Source organism: Staurois parvus, unplaced genomic scaffold (assembly GCF_062004578.1).
Source record: "Staurois parvus isolate SC_StPar_1 unplaced genomic scaffold, SC_StPar_1.0 ptg000164l, whole genome shotgun sequence".
In the NCBI taxonomy this organism is placed as follows: domain Eukaryota; kingdom Metazoa; phylum Chordata; class Amphibia; order Anura; family Ranidae; genus Staurois; species Staurois parvus.
The window spans coordinates 220,535-241,702 of NW_028317960.1; the positions used below are offsets into that span (position 1 = coordinate 220,535).

Below are 21,168 nucleotides of genomic sequence, written 5' to 3' on the forward strand. Positions count from 1 at the left end.
GACGGGCTGGTCTGAGGATTTCAAAAACTGTTGATCATCTGGGATTTTTACGCACAACCATCTCTAGGGTTTACAGAGAATGGTCCAAAAAAGAGAAAATATCCAGTAAGCTGCAGTTGTTTGGAGGAAAATGCCTTGTTGAGGTCAGAGGAGAATGGGCAGACTGGTTTCTGTGACATTCAGATGGTAGGGTCAGAATCTGACATAAACAACATGAACACATGAATCCATCCTGCCTTGTATCAACGGTTCAGGCTGGTGGTGTCATGGTGTCATGGATCCATCCTTCCTTGTATCAACGGTTCAAGATGGTGGCGGTGGTGGCATTGTGTAGTGGATCCATCCTGCCTTGTATCAACGGTTCAAGATGGTGGTGGCATGGTGTGGTGGATCCATCCTGCCTTGTATCAACAGTTCAAGATGGTGGCAGTGGTGGCACTGTGTAGTGGATCCATCCTGCCTTGTATCAATGGTTCAGGATGGTGGTGGTGGTGTCATGGTATAGTGGATCCATCCTGCCTTGTATCAACAGTTCAGGATGGTGGTGGTGGTGGTGTCATGGTGTGGTGGATCCATCCTGCCTTGTATCAACAGTTCAGGCTGGTGGTGGTGGTGGTGTCATGGTGTGGTGGATCCATACTGCCTTGTATCAACAGTTCAGGCTGGGGGTGGGGGTGTCATGGTGTGGTGGATTCATACTGCCTTGTATCAATGGTTCAGGCTGGTGGTGGGGGTGTCATGGTGTGGTGGATTCATACTGCCTTGTATCAACGGTTCAGGCTGGTGGTGGTGTCATGGTGTGGGGGATCCATCCTGCTTTGTATCAATGGTTCAGGCTGGTGGTGGTGGTGTCATGGTGTGGTGGATCCATCCTGCTTTGTATCAATGGTTCAGGCTGGTGGTGGTGTCATGGTGTGGGGGATCCATCCTGCTTTGTATCAATGGTTCAGGCTGGCGGTGGTGTCATGGTGTGGGGGATCCATACTGCCTTGTATCAATGGTTCAGGCTGGCGGTGGTGTCATGGTGTGGGGGATCCATCCTGCCTTGTGTCAATGGTTCAGGCTGGTGGTGGTGGTGTCATGGTGTGGGGGATCCATACTGCCTTGTATCAATGGTTCAGGCTGGCGGTGGTGTCATGGTATGGGGGAGATTTTCTCGGCACTAGCATGGTGGACCTAATAAAGTGGCCGATGAGTGTACATTAGAAAAAAATAATATAATAAATATATATAAATGTTATATCCAGTTATATTCTTTGTATCCAAAAAAGAATCCAGGACTTTCCTCCAGCAATCCACTGAGCTGGCCACAACCAACTCTTGAGGGAGTCTATGTGCTGTCAAGGACCCTTGTGAGACCTGCCGCTGGAGTCTACATTAGACACATGGCATACAGGGCGAGAGTCTTGGGCTCTGAGGACAGCTGTAGGCGGATGAAGAATGTAGATCTATATTCTCAGAGGGGTCAACAACCCAGCATGACACGAGGATAAAACCCCAGATGTTCTTCTTGTAGAGCAGAGGATGGAGTTTGACCCATGGAGCGGGGGAGGAGATAACAAAAGAGAATTATAGATTACATCATCCATTTTTTTTTTTGTTTAAGAATACATCGCCTGCCAGGACAATGGATAAGGGGGTATCGCCAGTCTCCCTGTACGGGGCCCAGGCCAGCAGGGGGGCCCAGGCAGCTGGGTGAATCTGATGTGGGCAGGGAGGGTGACCGGGATGGCAGGGGGGCAGTTACTGGAACCAATCCCCTGTATGACTGTCTCTACAGCAGCTGAAAGCCGGCTTCTCCTCTCCATCCCGCTGGTTTCCAGCTGCTGCAGAGAGAGCCATACATGGGATCGGTTCCAGTAATTGCCCCCTGCCACGCCCCTGTGTGCCCCCTCGGCTGCCGGCGTCCCTCCTCTCCTTCCTACTGGCAGCTGCATGCACACAACAGGATCCGTCAGAATGGAGAGTGGGGGAAATTTCCAGTAAATATGCACATTTAAAAGCTCCTTCCTTTCCTGAATGAACACAATGAGTGATTGTTACTGATCACTCACTGTGTTCAGTCATAGCTGACGCATTGTAAACTTTGTTTTTTATTGGTGGGGTAGGGCCCTGTCAGGTTGGATGCATGGGGCCCCGTGGTTTCTAACAGCAGCCCTCACCACAGCCATTCACTTTGTGTTGTTGGAAAAACATTTGAAATGTACTAAAATGGTACGTGGAGATATTTGTGATCCAAAAAAAAGCGAGAGAGAGCGCGAGAGAGAGCGCGCGCGCGAGAGAGAGAGTGAGCGAGAGAGAGAGCGCGAGAGCGTGTGCGGGAGAGAGCGCGCACGAGAGAGAGGGAACGAGAGAGAGAGCGAGAGAGAGAGCGCGAGAGAGAGCGCGCGCGCGAGAGAGAGAGTGAGCGAGAGAGAGAGCGCGAGAGCGCGTGCGGGAGAGAGCACGCACGAGAGAGAGGGAACGAGAGAGAGAGCGAGAGAGCGAGAGAGAGCGCGGGAGAGAGTAAGAGAGAGAGCGAGAGAGAGCGCGCGTGAGAGCGCACGCGCACGAGAGAGAGAGCGAGAGAGAGAGAGCGCGGGAGAGAGTGAGGGAGAGAGAGCGAGAGAGGGGGAGAGAGAGGGAGAGAGAGCGTGGGAGAGAGTGAGAGCGAGAGAGAGGGGGAGAGAGGGAGAGAGAGCGTGCAAGAGTGAGAGAGAGAGATACAGCGAGAGAGAGGGAGAGAGAGGGAGAGGGGGGCGAGAGAGAGGGGGGAGAGAGAGAGAGGGGGAGAGAGGAAGGGAGGGGGGAGAGGGAGAGAGTGAGAGAGAGCATTGATGGAGGACAATAACCCCTCAGTACCAGAGACATAACTAGAACCTTCCCACTGATCCCGGGGGCCCCTTCTGCTGTCTTGGGATCCCCCCACAGTGGCGGAATGCCATGGTCCGATTGCAAGTGTGACCTTTGTGACCCCAGTAGTTCCACCACTGCTCAGTTCCTGTGTATTAGAAGGAGGCCAGCTCTTACCTGACATTCTCTGTATTTCAGCTTCTCTTTCCAGCGACATTCAGAGGATTCTGGGAGCTTTGGGGAAAGTGACAGAAGATCTCCAGAAAACAGAAAGTAAGTTCATCCCTTCAACTGCCATTCCTGAACCCCCATAAGTACTCTGTGTTCTTCTCACTGTCAGGTATGACATATGTACTAAAGGGTACAGAGGTCAGTTCCAGCAGGTGAGGGTAAGTGGCTGTACAAAAGTAGCCATTTCTGTGCTCAATATACGTATCTGGCTCTGCACACCTGTGCACATTATGAGGGGTTCCCACCATCCCTGTGCTGAGTTCCTGGGTCTGTACGCCCGCTGTGCCCATTATGAGGGGTTCCCACCTTTCCTGTGCTGAGTTCCTGGGTCTGTACACCTGCTGTGCCCATTATGAGGGGTTTCCACCATTCCTGCTCTTATAGCTAAAAAGGAGGTCTGAACAACGGAGATCACAGGAGCACACTCCATTCTGTACTCCTCCCGGAGATCACAGGAGCGCACTCCATTCTGTACTCCTCCCGGAGATCACAGGAGCGCACTCCATTCTGTACTCCTCCTGCAGATCACAGGAGCGCACTCCATTCTGTACTCCTCCCGGAGATCACAGGAGCACACTCCATTCTGTACTCCTCCCGGAGATCACAGGAGCGCACTCCATTCTGTACTCCTCCTGCAGATCACAGGAGCGCACTCCATTCTGTACTCCTCCTGCAGATCACAGGAGCGCACTCCATTCTGTACTCCTCCCTGAGATCACAGGCTCTCCATTCTGTACTCCTCCTGGACATCACAAGAGCGCACTCCATTCTGTACTCCTCCCGGAGATCACAGGAGCGCACTCCATTCTGTACTCCTCCTGGACATCACAGGAGCGCACTCCATTCTGTACTCCTCCCGGAGATCACAGGAGAGCACTCCATTCTGTACTCCTCCCGGAGATCACAGGAGCACACTCCATTCTGTACTCCTCCCGGAGATCACAGGAGTGCACTCCATTCTGTACTCCTCCCGGAGATCACAGGAGAGCACTCCATTCTGTACTCCTTCCGGAGATCACAGGAGCGCACTCCATTCTGTACTCCTCCCGGAGATCACAGGAGCGCACTCCATTCTGTACTCCTCCTGCAGATCACAGGAGCGCACTCCATTCTGTACTCCTCCCGGAGATCACAGGAGCACACTCCATTCTGTACTCCTCCCGGAGATCACAGGAGCGCACTCCATTCTGTACTCCTCCTGCAGATCACAGGAGCGCACTCCATTCTGTACTCCTCCTGCAGATCACAGGAGCGCACTCCATTCTGTACTCCTCCCTGAGATCACAGGCTCTCCATTCTGTACTCCTCCTGGACATCACAAGAGCGCACTCCATTCTGTACTCCTCCCGGAGATCACAGGAGCGCACTCCATTCTGTACTCCTCCTGGACATCACAGGAGCGCACTCCATTCTGTACTCCTCCAGGACATCACAGGAGCGCACTCCATTCTGTACTCCTCCCGGAGATCACAGGAGAGCACTCCATTCTCTATTCCTCTTGCAGATCACAGGAGCGCACTCCATTCTGTACTCCTCCCTGAGATCACAGGAGAGCACTCCATTCTCTACTCCTCCTGCAGATCACAGGAGCGCACTCCATTCTGTACTCCTCCCGGAGATCACAGGAGAGCACTCCATTCTGTACTCCTCCCGGAGATCACAGGAGAGCACTCCATTCTGTACTCCTCCCGGAGATCACAGGAGAGCACTCCATTCTCTACTCCTCCCGGAGATCACAGGAGTGCACTCCATTCTGTACTCCTCCCGGAGATCACAGGAGCGCACTCCATTCTGTACTCCTCCCGGAGATCACAGGAGCGCACTCCATTCTGTACTCCTCCCGGAGATCACATGAGCACACTCCATTCTGTACTCCTCCCGGAGATCACATGAGCACACTCCATTCTGTACTCCTCCCGGAGATCACAGGAGCGCACTCCATTCTGTACTCCTCCCTGAGATCACAGGAGCGCACTCCATTCTGTACTCCTCCCGGTGATCACAGGCTCTCCATTCTGTACTCCTCCCGGAGATCACAGGAGAGCACTCCATTCTCTACTCCCCCCGGAGATCACAGGAGAGCACTCCATTCTGTACTCCTCCCGGAGATCACAGGAGCGCACTCCATTCTGTACTCCTCCCGTAGATCACAGGAGCACACTCCATGCTGTACCCCTCCTGGAGATCACAGGAGCGCACTCCATTCTGTACTCCTCCCGGAGATCACAGGAGCGCACTCCATTCTGTACTCCTCCCGTAGATCACAGGAGCGCACTCCATTCTGTACCCCTCCTGGAGATCACAGGAGCGCACTCCATTCTGTACTCCTCCCGGAGATCACAGGAGCGCACTCCATTCTGTACTCCTCCTGGAGATCACAGGAGCGCACTCCATTCTGTACTCCTCCCGGAGATCACAGGAGCGCACTCCATTCTGTACTCCTCCCGGAGATCACAGGCACTCCATTCTGTACTCCTCCCAGAGATCACAGGAGCGCACTCCATTCTGTACTCCTCCCGGAGATCACAGGAGCGCACTCCATTCTGTACTCCTCCCGGAGATCACAGGAGCGCACTCCATTCTGTACTCCTCCCGTAGATCACAGGAGCGCACTCCATTCTGTACTCCTCCTGGAGATCACATGAGAGCACTCCATTCTGTACTCCTCCTGCAGATCACTGGAACGCACTCCATTCTGCACTCCTGTGATCCATTTTCAGTCAGCAGCAGGCTAACGTATGCCATCAACTGACGTCACCCCGTTGGTGCAGGCTCTGGAAAGATCCCAGGATCCACCCAGATACCTGGACTATGCCTCTAAGTGAATTGCTGAGAGCCTGAGCCAGCAGCTCCCTCCCCCTCCACAGCCCAGTGCTCCAGGAGGACAGAGCAGAGAGCCGGTGACTGACAGTCCCAAGTCTCTGCTCAGTGCAGCTAGAAGAACTGAGCAGTGGTGTTTGATCGCTCAGTTCTCAGTCTTAGAGCTGGCAGGGGACCTCTACAGGATGGAACCGATCGCACATCTACCTAGATGAGTGTAAATGTTTATGTTTACTTGTCTCAGCTGTTCTACTATACCCCAGACAACCCAGCATGACTCCCACACTCCCCTTCTCCCTCCTTCAGACTCTTCTCATCCATTATGCAGTACGAGGTGGATACGCTATGGACTCAGCTGTTACTACATATCGTCCGGCTCACGGCCATGGAACTCCTCCAACAATTTCTGCGTGGAGAAGAAGGCCCACCTGGTGGTCATTAATGGCGAAGGAGAGATGGTATGGATGGTGAACAGACAATTCCTACTGGTTACATTAGTTGTCTTCATACAGTACATTCACTCACTGATTGGTTTCTATGTAGAGCTGCACCAGATTTTGCTCTTCCCCATCCCCATACATGTCATCTGTATGTACAATCAGGAATGTGTTGCAAATTCACAAAATTCTTCTAACAAGTTCCATCTTTTGTCTTCCTGAAGAATTTTCTGCGAGCGATTTCAAAGGACAAATATTTGTGGATTGGTCTAACGGACGAGGATGGAACCTGGAGATGGGTGGATGGAACGCCTTATGACATAACTCCAAAGTAAGACACCGAAACCCCAAAATATACGAATCCTTACAGCATATCCCCAACACTAGGATCTGGCAAAATAATCTGAAAACGTGGTAAACTGATGGATGCTTGATGCCTACATTGTTCTGACTTAGACCCAGGGTGTATTTACCACAAGGCATTTGCCTAGGGTGGCATTTTTTAGGGGGGCAGCAGCACCTTCCGAGTCCTCCTAAACCCCCCCCTATCCTTCTCCTCCTTTGAGGCCCACTACGTCCGACTATTCTCCCCAACCTCCCTGAAGTTTGCTGTGATATACCGGCCTCCTGGATCCATATCCCGCTTCCTGGATGACTTTTCCTCCTGGCTACCCTTCTTCCTCTCCTCTGAGCTACCCACCATCATCCTTGGGGATTTCAACATCCCTGTCAACCTCGACAACCCGGACACAGCCCGTCTCCTCCACTTAACCTCCTCCTTTGCACTTGCACAGTGCATACAATCCACCACCCACTCCAACGGTAATATTCTTGATCTCGTCTTCTCCAACCGCTGCGCTCCCCACAACCTCACTAACACCCCCTTCCCTCTCTCTGACCACAACCTGATAACCTTCTCTATCTCCTCGTCCTCCAACGCCTACCCCTCCAAATGTCACACTACTACCAGCCGTAACCTCCGCAACCTTAACCCTGCCTCCCTCCACTCTGCAGCTGATAAACTCCATGACCGCATCCTCCCCCTGTCCTGTCCCGACTTGGCTGTGACTGCCTACAACAACGCACTCTCAACCGCCCTTGACTCACTAGCGCCTTTAACCACACGCAACATCAGACCCCGACCGATCCAGCCCTGGCAGACTGATCACACCAAAACCCTCAAACGACACAGTCGTGCCCTGGAGCGACTATGGCGCAAAACCAAATCCCAACAAGCCTTCACCCGCTACAAATCTGCCTTCCACACCTACACCTCCTCCCTCCAAGCCTACTTCCTGACCCTCTTCAAGGCCCTCTCCTCCAATCCTCACCGACTCTTCTCCACCTTAAACTCTCTACTCTCTCCACCCCCACCTCCACCCAGCACCTCACTCACCGCCCTTGAGATTGCCAATCACTTCAAAAACAAGATTGACAAAATTCGTAAGGACATTGCCGCAACTCACACGCCCTCTCAACCTGTCCCCTCTCACACAGCTACCCCCTCATCCCCCCTCCCCCTCGACATAACCCACAGGGACTTCGTCGCTGCTCAAACTCCCTCCAACCCCCTTCCCCCTCACTCAGATACCCCCTCATCACCCCTCTCCCACGGCCCCACCACTGCTCTGACCTCCACTTCCACCCCACCCTACATTCCTCATACTGAAGCTCCCCCAACACTCCGCACCTTTGACCTTACTACCATCGAGGAAGTCTCCAAGATCCTCTCTGATGCCCGCCTCACCACCTGCCCCCTCGACCCTATCCCCTCACAACTCCTACGACCTCCCTCCCCCTCCATCCTACGCTCCCTCACCCACATCTTAAATCTCTCCCTCTCCTCAGGCACTTTCCCCTCCCCTCTGAAACATGCACACATCACCCCCATACTTAAAAAGCCCTCCCTGGACCCCAATGACCCGAACAACCTCAGACCCATCTCCCTGCTCCCATTTACATCCAAACTCCTCGAGCGCCTCGTCTACACCCGCCTATGCTCTCACCTCAACGACAACAACCTCCTCGATCCCCTACAGTCCGGCTTCCGTCCCCTACACTCCACCGAAACCGCCTTACTCAAACTCTCCAACGACCTTCTAACCGCCAAAGCTAATGGCCACTATTCAGTGCTCCTACTCCTTGACCTCTCTGCGGCCTTCGACACAGTCGACCACCCCCTCCTCCTCAAAAAACTACACTCCCTCGGCCTCTGAGATTCCGCTCTCTCCTGGCTCTCATCCTACCTGACACAACTCTCTTTCAGCGTTACCTATAATGCTACCACCTCCCCCTCACTCCCCCTCTCTGTTGGGGTCCCTCAAGGCTCTGTCCTCGGGTCCCTTCTCTTCTCCATCTACACCTCCTCCCTTGGCCAACTCATACACTCTCACGGCTTCAACTACCACCTCTATGCGGACGACACACAAATCTATCTCTCAACCTCCCACCTCACCCCCTCAGTCTCCGCCCGAATCACACACCTACTGAGTGACATATCAGACTGGATGTCGCTCCACTTCCTTAAACTGAACCTCTCCAAAACAGAGTTTCTTGTCTTCCCCCCAGCCCGGACACCACCCCACATTGACTTCTCCATCACATCCAACAATGCCACCATCAAACCCGCCCTGCAGGCCAGAATACTTGGTGTCATTCTGGACTCCAACCTATCCTTCCAGCCCCAAGTCCAATCTTTAACAAACTCATGCAGACTCCACCTCCGCAACATGCAGACTCCACCTCCGCAACATGCAGACTCCACCTCCGCAACATCGCCAAAATCCGCACGTTCCTAACCCCAGAAACCACTAAACAGCTCATCCACTCCCTCATCATATCACGACTCGACTACTGCAACTCCCTCCTCACTGGCCTGCCTCGCCGCTGGCTATCCCCGCTTCAGTCCATCCTGAATACGGCTGCCAGACTCATTCACCTTTCCAACCGCTCTGTCTCCGCCACCCCCCTCTGCCAATCCCTCCACTGGCCTCCACTCAGTGTCCTCCACCCCCCTCTGCCAATCCCTCCACTGGCCTCCACTCAGTGTCCTCCACCCCCCTCTGCCAATCCCTCCACTGGCATCCGATTGCACAACGGATCAAATTCAAAATCCTAACACTGACGTACAAAGCTGTCCACCATACTGCCCCGAACTACATCACCGACCTAATATCCAAGTACCACCCAACACGCACACTCCGCTCCTCACAAGACCTCCTTCTCTCTAGTTCCCTGGTCTCCTCCTCCCATGCCCGCCTCCAGGACTTCTCCAGGGTGACACCCATCCTCTGGAACTCCCTGCCTCAACCCATCAGATTATCACCTACTCTCCTCTCCTTTAGGCGCACCCTGAAAACCCACCTCTTCAAGGAAGCCTACCCCACCCCCTGCTAACTTGCCGACCTCCTCCACTTTTCCTACCACTCCATCCCCCACAGTTATCTCCTCCTGTGCCACCACCCCCTCCCTCCTAGATTGTAAGCTCCAAGGAACAGGGCCCTCGATCCCCTCATGTTTTGCATTGTATTGTTATTGTTCTGTCACATGTTCTGTCCCCCTTTGTAATGTACAGCGCTGAGTGAACTATCGGCGCTTTATAAATACTGTATAATAATAATATATGCGGCAAGGGGACCAGGTGGGATCTGAGAGGGGCTGCTTGATGGTGTATGCAGAGTCCGACTCTCATTTCCAGGGCTCTCTCGGATGGGGGTAGGGATGGGGTAGGGGTGTTGTTGTTCACTGTCAGGCTGTCTTGGGGGGGGGGGGTCTGGTGTTGGCCAATGTCAGGCTCTCTCCATGGGGAGGGGGTCTGGTGTTGGTCAGTGTCAGGCTCTCCATGGGGAGGGGGTCTGGTGTTGGTTGGTGTCAGCCTCTCTCCATGGGGAGGGGGTCTGGTGTTGGTTGGTGTCAGGCTCTCTGTCGGGGAAGGGAGGGCGTTTGATTTCTGTGTTGCATATGGCAGCCCAAGACCTAAGTACACCACTGCTTAGACCTCTTTCACACAGGCGTTCTATATGTCCGTTTACAGATGAAAAATGGACACCCATGAATTTCATGGACTAGTGGATGAAAACGAATGGTCATCTGTTTACATCCATTAATGTCCGTATTCGTTAACACCTGTTTTTTTGAATGGAAGAAACCCCTAACCTGGAACGGACAAAAACGGATGTAAATGACCAAAACAGATGTAAACGGACAAAAAAATGGATAAATAAGGATGTAAATGGGTTAAAAACAGAAGTAAACTAATGAAAATCCATTAACATCCATTTTTTGGAACAAAAAAAATTTCTTCTGTCACAGACAAAAACAGATGTAAATTATGTAAACGGATGAAAACGGACAAAAGGTGAATGGAATCGGATGTAAACGGATGTAAAATAGATGTAAATGGATGCAACATTTATGTAAACGGATGTAAACAAATGAAAAACAGATGAAAAAACTGATGTAAACTGATGAAAATCCGTTTTTTTGAAAGGAAGAAAACCTTATATTTCTTCCATACAAAACCTGTAATGTGTGACAAAAAACTGGATGTAAACGGATGAGAAAGGATGAAAAGTGGATGAACCGGGATGAAAAATGGATTTAAACTAACGAAAAAAACAAAACAAAACAGATGTTAACGGATTTTCATCAGTTTATATCCGGTTTTTCATCTAACAGAAGAAAACCCTATTTTCTTTTCATAAAAAATCTCGGAACAGACTAAAACCAGATGTAAATGGACAAAAACTCTGTTAACAGATTAAAAAAATGGATGTAAATTGATGAAAAACTGACAAAAAACTGATGTAAAATGCTGAAAATCCGTTAACATCCATTTTTTTTGAATGGAAGAAACCCCTATTTTTCTTACGTAAAAACCCTGAAATGGACAAAAAAAATGGATGTAAACGGACAAAAACAGATGTAAAGGGACAAAAAATGAATGAAAAATATATGTAAACTGACAAAAAACGGATATAAACTGAAAATCCCTTAACATCCGTTTTTTTGAACAGAAGAAAGCCCTATTCTTCATCCGTTAAAAAAAAACCTCCAGAACAGACAAAAAACAGATGTAAATGGATGAAAACGGACAACAAATGGATGTAAACTGATGAACATCCATTGACACTTGTTTATAACAAAGGGAGTGTAACAAAGTGGAAGCAACTGGGAACAACAGCAACTGAGCCACCAAGTGGTAGGCCACGTCACATGACAGGGCGGGGTCAGCGCATGCTGAAGCGCACAGTGCGCAGAAGTCACCAACTGTCTGCAGAGTCAATAGCTAAAGACCTCCAAACTTGGTGTGGCCTTCAGATGAGCCCAACAACAGTGCGTAGAGAGCTTCATGGAATGGGTTTCCATGGCCGAGCAGCTGCATCCAAGCCTTCCATCACCAAGTGCAATGCAAAGCGTCGGATGCCGTGGTGTAAAGCACGATGCCACTGGACTCTAGAGCAGGGGAGGCGTGTTCTCTGGAGTGACCAATCACGCTTCTCTGACTGGCAATCCGATGGACGTGTCTGGGTTTGGCGGTTGCCAGGAGAACGGTACTTGCTTGACTGCATTGTGCCAAGTGTAAAGTTTAGTGGAGGGGGGTATATGGTGTGGGGTTGTTTTTCAGGGGTTGGGCTTGGCCCCCTAGTTCCAGTGAAGGGAACTCTTAAGGTGACATTTTGGACAATTTCATGCTCCCAACTTTGTGGGAGGAGTTTGGGTATGACCCCTTCCTGTTCCAACATGACTGCGCACCAGTGCACAAAGCAAGGTCCATAAAGACATGGAGGAGCCAGTTTGGGGTGGAGGAACTTGACTGTCCTGCACAGAGTCCTGACCTCAACCCCATAGAACACCTTTGGGATGAATTAGAGCGGAGACTGCGAGCCAGGCCTCCTCCCCCGACATCAGTGCCTGACCTGACAAATGTGCTTCTGGAAGAATGGTCCAACCTTCCCATAGACACCCTCCTAAACCTTGTGGACGGCCTTCCCAGAAGAGTTGAAGCTGTTATAGCTGGAAAGGGCGGGGCCAACTCAATATTGAACCCTACGGACTAAGACTGGGGGGCCATTAAAGGTCATGTGTGTGAAAAGGGCGGGGCCAACTCAATATTGAACCCTATGGACTAAGACTGGGGGGCCATTAAAGGTCATGTGCGTGGAAAGGGCGGGGCCAACTCAATATTGAACCCTACGGACTAAGACTGGGGGGCCATTAAAGGTCATGTGCGTGGAAAGGGCGGGGCCAACTCAATATTGAACCCTAAGGACTAAGACTGGGGGGCCATTAAAGGTCATGTGCGTGGAAAGGGCGGGGCCAACTCAATTTTGGACCCTACGGGCTAAGACTGGGGGGCCATTAAAGGTCATGTGTGTGGAAAGGGCGGGGCCAACTCAATACTGAACCCTACGGACTAAGACTGGGAGGACATTACAGGTCATGTGTGTGGAAAGGGCGGGGCCAACTCAATATTGAACCCTACGGACTAAGACTGGGGGGCCATTAAAGGTCATGTGTGTGGAAAGGGCGGGGGCAACTCAATATTGAACCCTACGGACTAAGACTGGGAGGTCATTAAAGGTCATGTGTGTGGAAAGGCAGGCGGCCCAATACTGGGGGCAATATAGGGTATATACGGGGGGCGGGGACAATATGTTTTGCAATATAGTGTATATATAGTATCCAGGAAAACACTGTGGAATGTATATACACCATAAATATAACATGACCACAAGTACCGTCTAACACCACATAACCAGCCTCTGGAGTCACAATCTATAAATCAAATGCCCTAGTAACACCCAAGAGTCGGGCAAAGGCGGCAGTGGTGTGAGGGGGCCCCTCTGCTGCCTGTAGAAACGGCCTGCTATGGGGCCACGTGGCTTGCTATGGGGGCACACACAGAATAGGAAGAGTGGACAGCACCATTTGGGGGAAGGGAAAGGTTAGGTAAGTGACCGTTCTGTACAATAGTATCATATAGAGCAGGTAAGTGTAAACCTCTTTTGTATTTTAATTAGAATAAAAAAGACGTTTATCCTTTCCAGTCACGTTGATGTTGCAGTTTAGGTCCCAATCCTGCGCAGTGTCTGCCTTGGTTCTATCATTGTTGTCTCTCCTGTCCTTCAGGTTCTGGCAGGAAGATCAGCCTGATGATTGGTCAGATCATGATCTTGGCGAAGGGGAAGACTGCGCTGAGATGGGGAAAGGACTGGATTGGAACGATAATCACTGTTCCATGAGCAACCAGTTTGTCTGTGAGAAGAAGATGTTCTGATGTGGACTGATGGACTTCAGAGGACTCCGGATATCTCTGTCTCCCTTTTCTTCTCCTCCACCATACTACAGCCGTATAGAATCTACAAATCTATATAAAATAATTGGGAGGAGAGTGTCTATACTCATAAATCTGATAACTATACTCTTCTTCCTCAGATCCAGCCCCCCCTTCCCCCCCTCTCATACCCCAGAGCCCCTCGCCCTCCAAATTATTGCTACATCTTTATACCCCATGCCATGCCATAACCTTCATACCCCTACTAGCAATGGTTTCCACCACCCTTCCATGAAAACTCGCCATAGTAGGCCCAACTCCATCCCATAACCTCTTACATCTGATAACTATACTCCTCCCTCTCAGATCCACCCCCTCTCTCATACCCCAGAGCCCCTCACCCTCCAAATTATTTCTGCATCTTTCTACCCCCGTGCTATAACCTTCACACCCCTCCTAGCAATGGTTTCTACCACCCCTTCCATGAAAACTCTCCATGGTAGGCCCCACTCCATCCCATAACCTCTTACATCTGATAACTATACTCCTCCCTCTCAGATCCACCCCCCCCCCTCATACCCCAGAGCCCCTCACCCTCCAAATTATTTCTACATCTTTCTACCCCCGTGCCATAACCTTCACACCCCTCCTAGCAATCGTTTCCACCACCCTTCCATGAAAACTCTTCATAGTAGGCCCCACTCCATCCCATAACCTCTTACATCTGATAACTATACTCCTCCCTCTCAGATCCACCCCCCCCCCCTCATACCCCAGAGCCCCTCACCCTCCAAATTATTTCTACATCTTTCTACCCCCGTGCCATAACCTTCACACCCCTCCTAGCAATCGTTTCCACCACCCTTCCATGAAAACTCTTCATAGTAGGCCCCACTCCATCCCATAACCTCTTACATCTGATAACTATACTCCTCCCTCTCAGATCCACCCCCACCCTTCTCATACCCCAGAGCCCCTCGCTCCCACAAAATTATTTCTACATCTTTCTACCCCCATGCCATACCCTTCTTACCCCTCCTAGCAATGGTTTCCACCACCCCTTCCATGAGAACTTGCCATAATAGCCCCCCACTCCATCCCGTAACCTCATTAAGCTGATAACTATACTCTTCTCTCTCAGATCCACCCCTTTCTCATACCCCCAAGCCCCTCACCTTCCACATTATTGCCACATTTTTATACCCCCCGCCATAACCTTCACACCCCTCCTAGCACTGGGTTCCACCACCCCTTCCATGAGAACTTATCATAGTAGCCCCCACTCCATGCCATAACCTCAAATATCTGATGACCACGCTCTAATCCCGGCCTAAGTCCCATCCCGGCTCTCCTCTCTAGACCAGCCTGCAGAATGATGGAGAATACAGCCGCTATGCTGCTCACCGCTCCTCTGTACCGCTACCTTTATATACCAACCTATGGAGACGTTTGTATCATTCTACGTTTTCTACACAAAGTGAATGCAAACTGGGAATGATGTCACATGGACCCGCCCTGTGTTATGGTTTATACTGGGTGGGAAATAAAGAATTACAAAGTAGCAAATCTTCAAACATGATGTTGTGCTTCTTTGAATACGTCTCTGAAGACCATTGCAATTCTGTTTTCTTGATAGCATAGCAGTTGATAAAATTCCTCCCACTTACAGATCCGTGATTGGTGGACCTAGCCGTCAGACAAATGTGACAACCCCATGAGCAACTGGGATAGCCAATTAGAATGCAGCAAAAAGAAGTGCAGGGTTGCTGTTGGTCTGTGATTGGTGGCACAAAATGAAGAACACTGAATGGGGTGAACCGTGCCTCTCTTGTACATGGCTCAGGGCAGCCATGATTTGTTTCTACTCCACTCTACATGTAACAATATTATTTATTTATTTATTTATTTTAGGTACTTGTATAGCCCCATCAATTTACGCAGCGCTTTACATATACATTGTACATTCACATCAGTCCCCGCCCCCGAGGAGCGTACAATCTAAGGTCCCTAAATCACATTCATACATACACATACTAGGGACAATTTACACAGGAGCCAATTAACCTACCAGCATGTCTTTGGAGTGTGGGAGGAAACGAGTACCAGAAGAAAACCCACACAGTCACAAGGAGAACATGCAAACTCCAGGCAGGTGGTGCTGTGGTTGGGATTCGAACCAGCGACTCCAGTACTGCCAGGTGGAAGTGCTAACCATTTATGGAAATGGTACATATATTATCAGTGCTGTCAATGATACATTGTACACACATGATGCTGAGGTGACCAGAAGGGGTTAAATATCTCCAGCACTCAGTCTCTCACCCTTAGACACTTTGTCCTAGTCAGACACCAACAACATCCCAGCAGCTTCAAAAACACACACCCTCGACCAAGGCTGAGACAAATGGGGGGCAGAATGGGCACTGTGTTGAAGGGGTCATGCTGCAGATTCTGCTGCTCCTCCCATCCTTACTCACAGAAGTGACTGCAGCATCACTCCTGTCAGAAGGAGCAGTGGCTGATAGCTACTGGAGATAGGATACTGGAGGTAGGATTTCCCCCTACCCAGAAATGCAAAATCACATGTATACGTGATTTGCGCACAGGTGCCGCCCTGTAGCAGTATATCTGCTACAGGGCGGTCTTTAAGCGGTTAAAGTAACGCAACGCCGTAATGCAAAAAAATGTCCTGGTCACCAAGGGGGGCAAATCCTCAGGAGGGCAAGTGGTTAAGTATCAGTGTTTTTGGAGCTACAAGCTACAAAATGCTCAATTGCAAATGCAGCCTTAGGGGTCAGCAGTTGGAAAGGGTCCCTGAGGTATTTTCCTGGAGTATCTCCCTGCAGCCAGGTCATGCTGCAGATTCTGCTGCTCCTCCCATCCTTACTGACAAAAGTGACTGCAGCATCACTCCTGTCAGAAGGAGCAGCTGCTGTTAGTTACTGGAGGTAGGATATTGCAGGTAGGATTTCCCCCAACCTGGAAATGCAAAATCACATATATACGTGATTTTGCACATAGGTGCCGCCTTGTAGCGGTATATCTGCTATAGGGCGGTCTTTAAGCGGTTAAAGTAATGCAGCGCCACAACGCAAAAAAACGGCCTGGTCACCAAGGGGGGTGAATCCTCAAGTGGTTAAGTATCAGAGTTTTTGGAGCTACAGGCTACAAAACTCTCAAGTGCGAATGCAGCCTTAGGGGCCAGCAGTTGAAAAGGGTTCCTGAGGTTTTTTCCGGGAGTATCGCCCTGCAGCCAGGTACATGAACAAAGTCACTCTGTGGCTCAGTAAACAGACCAGAGAAATTTGTTTTTGGTGTTTTTATTTTGGGGGATAGGGATGGGGATAAGTGAGATGCTCCAAAAAAGAACTATGAACAAGTTGAGGACACTAACTTTCTTCTGCAGCACTTTAAATACAGTCCATGTAGGGGGCCAGTGCTGGACTTGTCTTACTCAAAGCAGATGAACACACCAACTTCATTCTTAAGCACACAGAATAAGATGGCTCCATTACCTTGTTACGCAGGCCTTTTAACAGTTCTTTCCTGCTCCCCATGGCTCAGCATCTAGCCTGCTCAGTGCATCCACATGACAGTTAACAAACACATTAACTATTTATACATAAACAATAATTGCAATTTAAAAAGCCACAGATGTGGGAAATTAACCTTTTATTGCCATTGTCCCCTGTGTGTGTCACCTTGTGTGTCTGTACCAAGGCCCAACATTCCGGGAGAGGAAAACTTCTGATCCGGGGGGTGGAGACTTCTGATCTGGGCCATTTGGGGGATTTCACTTCTGACATCATTGCTTACTACTAGTGAAATCTGTGAATGATCACAGAGATCACATGGTACAGGGCCATTCCCAACAGCCTTGTACCATGTGACAAGCTGTGACCAATCACAGCTCACACAGTATTTCTCAATGGCTGCAGGAATGCATTTTTTATATATTCCAAAATGTATGAAAAATATTTTTAAAAACACATTTTCAAATATACTGTATGCCTTTAAAAATACATTCAATCTAGATTTTTGGAATGCATTTACATTTTTTCTGAAGAATATATTTAAAAATATACATTGTTTAAAAAATATTTTTCATATACTTTGTAATATATAAAAAATGCATTTCAACATACAGTATATATATATATATATTTTGTTAATATATTTTGAAATATGTTGACTACGGCCAAAATTGTAGTATTTCAAATATATTCAGTAGAGAAGATGGGACTTGCAGGGTGCATAGACATAAGTACCACACATTAAAAGTTATATAATTTTTATTTTGTATTTTTGTAAAAAACACAAGAAAGGAAAAAATACAGAAACATAAAAACAATTTCAGTTCGAAGAATACCAACTGAGATTCAAACTTGGTTAGGTAAATGTAGTTACTCCCTACATGTTTCGTCCTCACGGGCTTCTCCAGGGGAGATTTTTTGAAGAAATTTCTACCGCCAAGGCAGTCTAAAGGTATATCAAAGGAAATTGTTCAATTACCAAAAAACTTTAATATATCCAATAAAAGTTATTTGATCAAATATATATATATATATATATATATATATATATATATATAAAAAGAAGTAACTTCTGGACTTGGGAGGTTACGTACGTCGGCGTCCCGGTGGCTGAGGTCATTAACATGGCTGCTTCCATATGAGGTTCCCATGCTGCTCAGAGTGTGGGCGCGAGCAGGTCCCTATTTGTGAGCGACATTCGCAGAGGCCGCACTAAGGGTGAGCCCCTAAGGTGATACGCATCAAGGACCCCTGAGTACTGCATGCAGATGTGACTGAGTATCCTGACCTGACCTGATCTAGGAGGCGTATGACCTAAATGATACCTATTGAGATAGGTTATATCTCAAATGCGTGTTTACACGCACTTCTGGTGAGTGCGCATTTCATTTACATTGACCACCTGCCACTGGAATTAACCCTCCACGCATGAATATCGGGATCATACAGGATCCTCACGTGGGCAATACATCTGGGACTTTTTTGCACTTTATTCACCTATTGGTGACATCATTTATGCACATTTATTTATTTGTATATTTTATATTGGTTTATTTTCTTGATTGATCTGGTATTGCTGAAAATCTATACCTATATACTGAGCACATGCTATTGATTTTCTCATGTTGCACAATTTTAAAGAGACTGCATCTTCTCATTTCCTTATAATATTGATGAGATTTATGCTGCGTATTTAGTGTTTAGCGCTGCACCTTTATATTGAGATATATATATATATATATTTATGGGACTCAATGGCTCACCCTGGATGTGAAAGCTCACAGAGCTAGGAGAAAATGACCTAAAAAAGATCTCAATTGGCCTACATGTCCAAAACAGTTGTAGAGGATATAATGGGCATCAGATATCTAGGCACAATGGGATAGACAAAAAAAGATTCATTAAATTTAAAGGAAGATATGAAGAGATCATAATTCAATAGGTTGAGGTAAACTTTGGGCAATTTTACCTGTGAAATGCTTTACAAGGATATATAGTATAACCTAACAAAGTTATTTTTAAAAATGTATTAATTAACATCTCTTGATTTCTTTTTTGAAATGAAATTAGTTTGTGATTTTTGTCTATCCTATTTTGTCTGGATGGATGTTTGATGTCCATTGTTTCCTCCCTTATGGTTGTGGACGTATAGGTCAAATAGATCTTTGTTAGGTTACACCTATATATCCTTCTAAAGCATTTAACAGGTAAAATTGTCCAAAGTTTACCTCAACCTATTGAATTATGATCTCTTCATATCTTCCGTTAAATTTAATGAATCTTTTTTTTGTCTATCCCATTGTGCCTAGATGATATCTGATGCCCATTATATCCTCTACAACTGTTTTGGACATGTAGGCCAATTAAGATTTTTTTTAGGTCATTTTCTCCTACCTCCGTGAGCTTTCACATTCAGGGTGAGCCATTGACTCCCATATATATGTATATATATTTGATTAAATATCTTATATTAGATATATTAAAGTTGTTTGGTAATTGAACAATTTTCCTTTGATATACCTTTAGACTGCCTTGGCGGTAGAAATTTCCTCACAAAATCTCCCCTGAAGAAGCCTGTGAGGACGAAACATGTAGGGAGTAACTACATTTACCTAACCAAGTTTGAATCTCAGTTGGTATTCTTAGATTTGAATTGTTTTTATGTTTCTGTATTTTTTCCTTTATTGTGTTTTTTACCAAAATACGAAATAAAAATTATATAACTTTTACTGTGTGGTATTCATGCCTATGCACCCTGAAAGTCCCATCTTCTCTGTTGAATATTTGCAATTTTAAGGGATGTGGTGCAATAATCATATCTGGTCACTCTATTTCTATTTTAAATATATGTCAGAATATTAGGGAAGGATATTTTTAAAATATATTGAAAATAGATTTTTCTTCCATGTGGGCAGCTGCGCCAGTTTTTGCAAATCTCTCCCTATATGTTAACTACATGCCGCCCAGCCACTGTACATACACGGAGGCAGGGCGACACTCGTGGGCAAAACCATGTTTTAAAACGTGTGTTTTGTAAACAAATAGGGGGCGCGCGCGAGGCGCGCCGCCGCCCTATCTGTCCCGCGGATCACCACCGCAGATGTCAGTCGCCGGGTCACAGCCGCTCCTTAGCGGCTATGTCCCGGTGATCGGCGGCAAACAGTGACAGAGAGCACAGCTGCAGTAGCTGTGTTGTCTGTCACTTCCATGTCAGTTTGAGGATGAGCTGATCGAGAAAGAACAGTTTCTCTTTCTCGATCAGCCTTGTCCCGCCCAGTACAGACCCCGCCCCTTAGTAAAACACTCCCCTCACTCCTATAACCCTTCCCTGCTAAATAAAGTTAACCCCTTCCTCCCCAGTGCCATTAGTACAGTGTCAGTGTTTTTTTTTTTTTGCACTGATCACTGTATTAGTGTTTTTGGGGATGTCAGTGACCCCAAGTCAGTACCCCCAATGTCAGAATGTCCGCCGCAGTCCCGCCATAAGTCGCTGGTTGCTGCCATAAGTCACTGATCGCCGCCATAATTAGCTGATCGCCGCCATTATTAGTATAAAAAAACCCCTAAAAATCCCAGTATCTTTTCCGCCATTTGTAAACACTATAAAATTCACGTAAACCAATTAATTTACACGTATTGGTTTTTTTTTTTAGCAAAGACACGTCGCAGAATGCATTTTGGCAGAAATTTATGACTAAATTTGATTTTTGCATTTTTTTTTACTGGACATGTTTTATAGCAAAAAGTCCAAAATATTGTTTTTTTCCCTCAAAATTGTCAGGCTTTTTTTTTTATAGCGCAAAAAATAAAAAATGCACAGGCGATCAAATACCACTGAAAGAAAGCTCAATTTGTGGGGAAAAAAAGGATGTAAATTTCATTTATGTACCATATTGCATGACCGCGCAATTGTCCGTTAAACTAGCGCAGCACTGTATAGCAAAAAAATGGCGTAAATTGCAGTATCTATACCATAGTTTGTAGACTCTATAACTGTCACACAAAGCAATCAATATACATTTATTGGGATTTTTTTTTA

The 21,168-nt window shown here is 47.9% G+C and overlaps 1 protein-coding gene across 1 annotated transcript in view; it reads left to right on the forward strand.

Moving 5' to 3' along the window:
- LOC149462952 (asialoglycoprotein receptor 2-like) overlaps positions 1-15,170 on the forward strand; it is a 42,533-nt gene extending 27,363 nt beyond the window's left edge. Inside the window, exons 5-8 of the mRNA XM_089676117.1 lie at positions 3,031-3,105; positions 6,190-6,341; positions 6,545-6,651; positions 13,452-15,170. Of these exons, the coding sequence (XP_089532243.1) occupies positions 3,031-3,105; positions 6,190-6,341; positions 6,545-6,651; positions 13,452-13,599 (482 nt within the window). The 3' untranslated portion in view covers positions 13,600-15,170. The remainder of the gene's footprint in view (positions 1-3,030; positions 3,106-6,189; positions 6,342-6,544; positions 6,652-13,451) is intronic.
- The last annotated feature ends 5,998 nt before the right edge of the window (positions 15,171-21,168 follow it).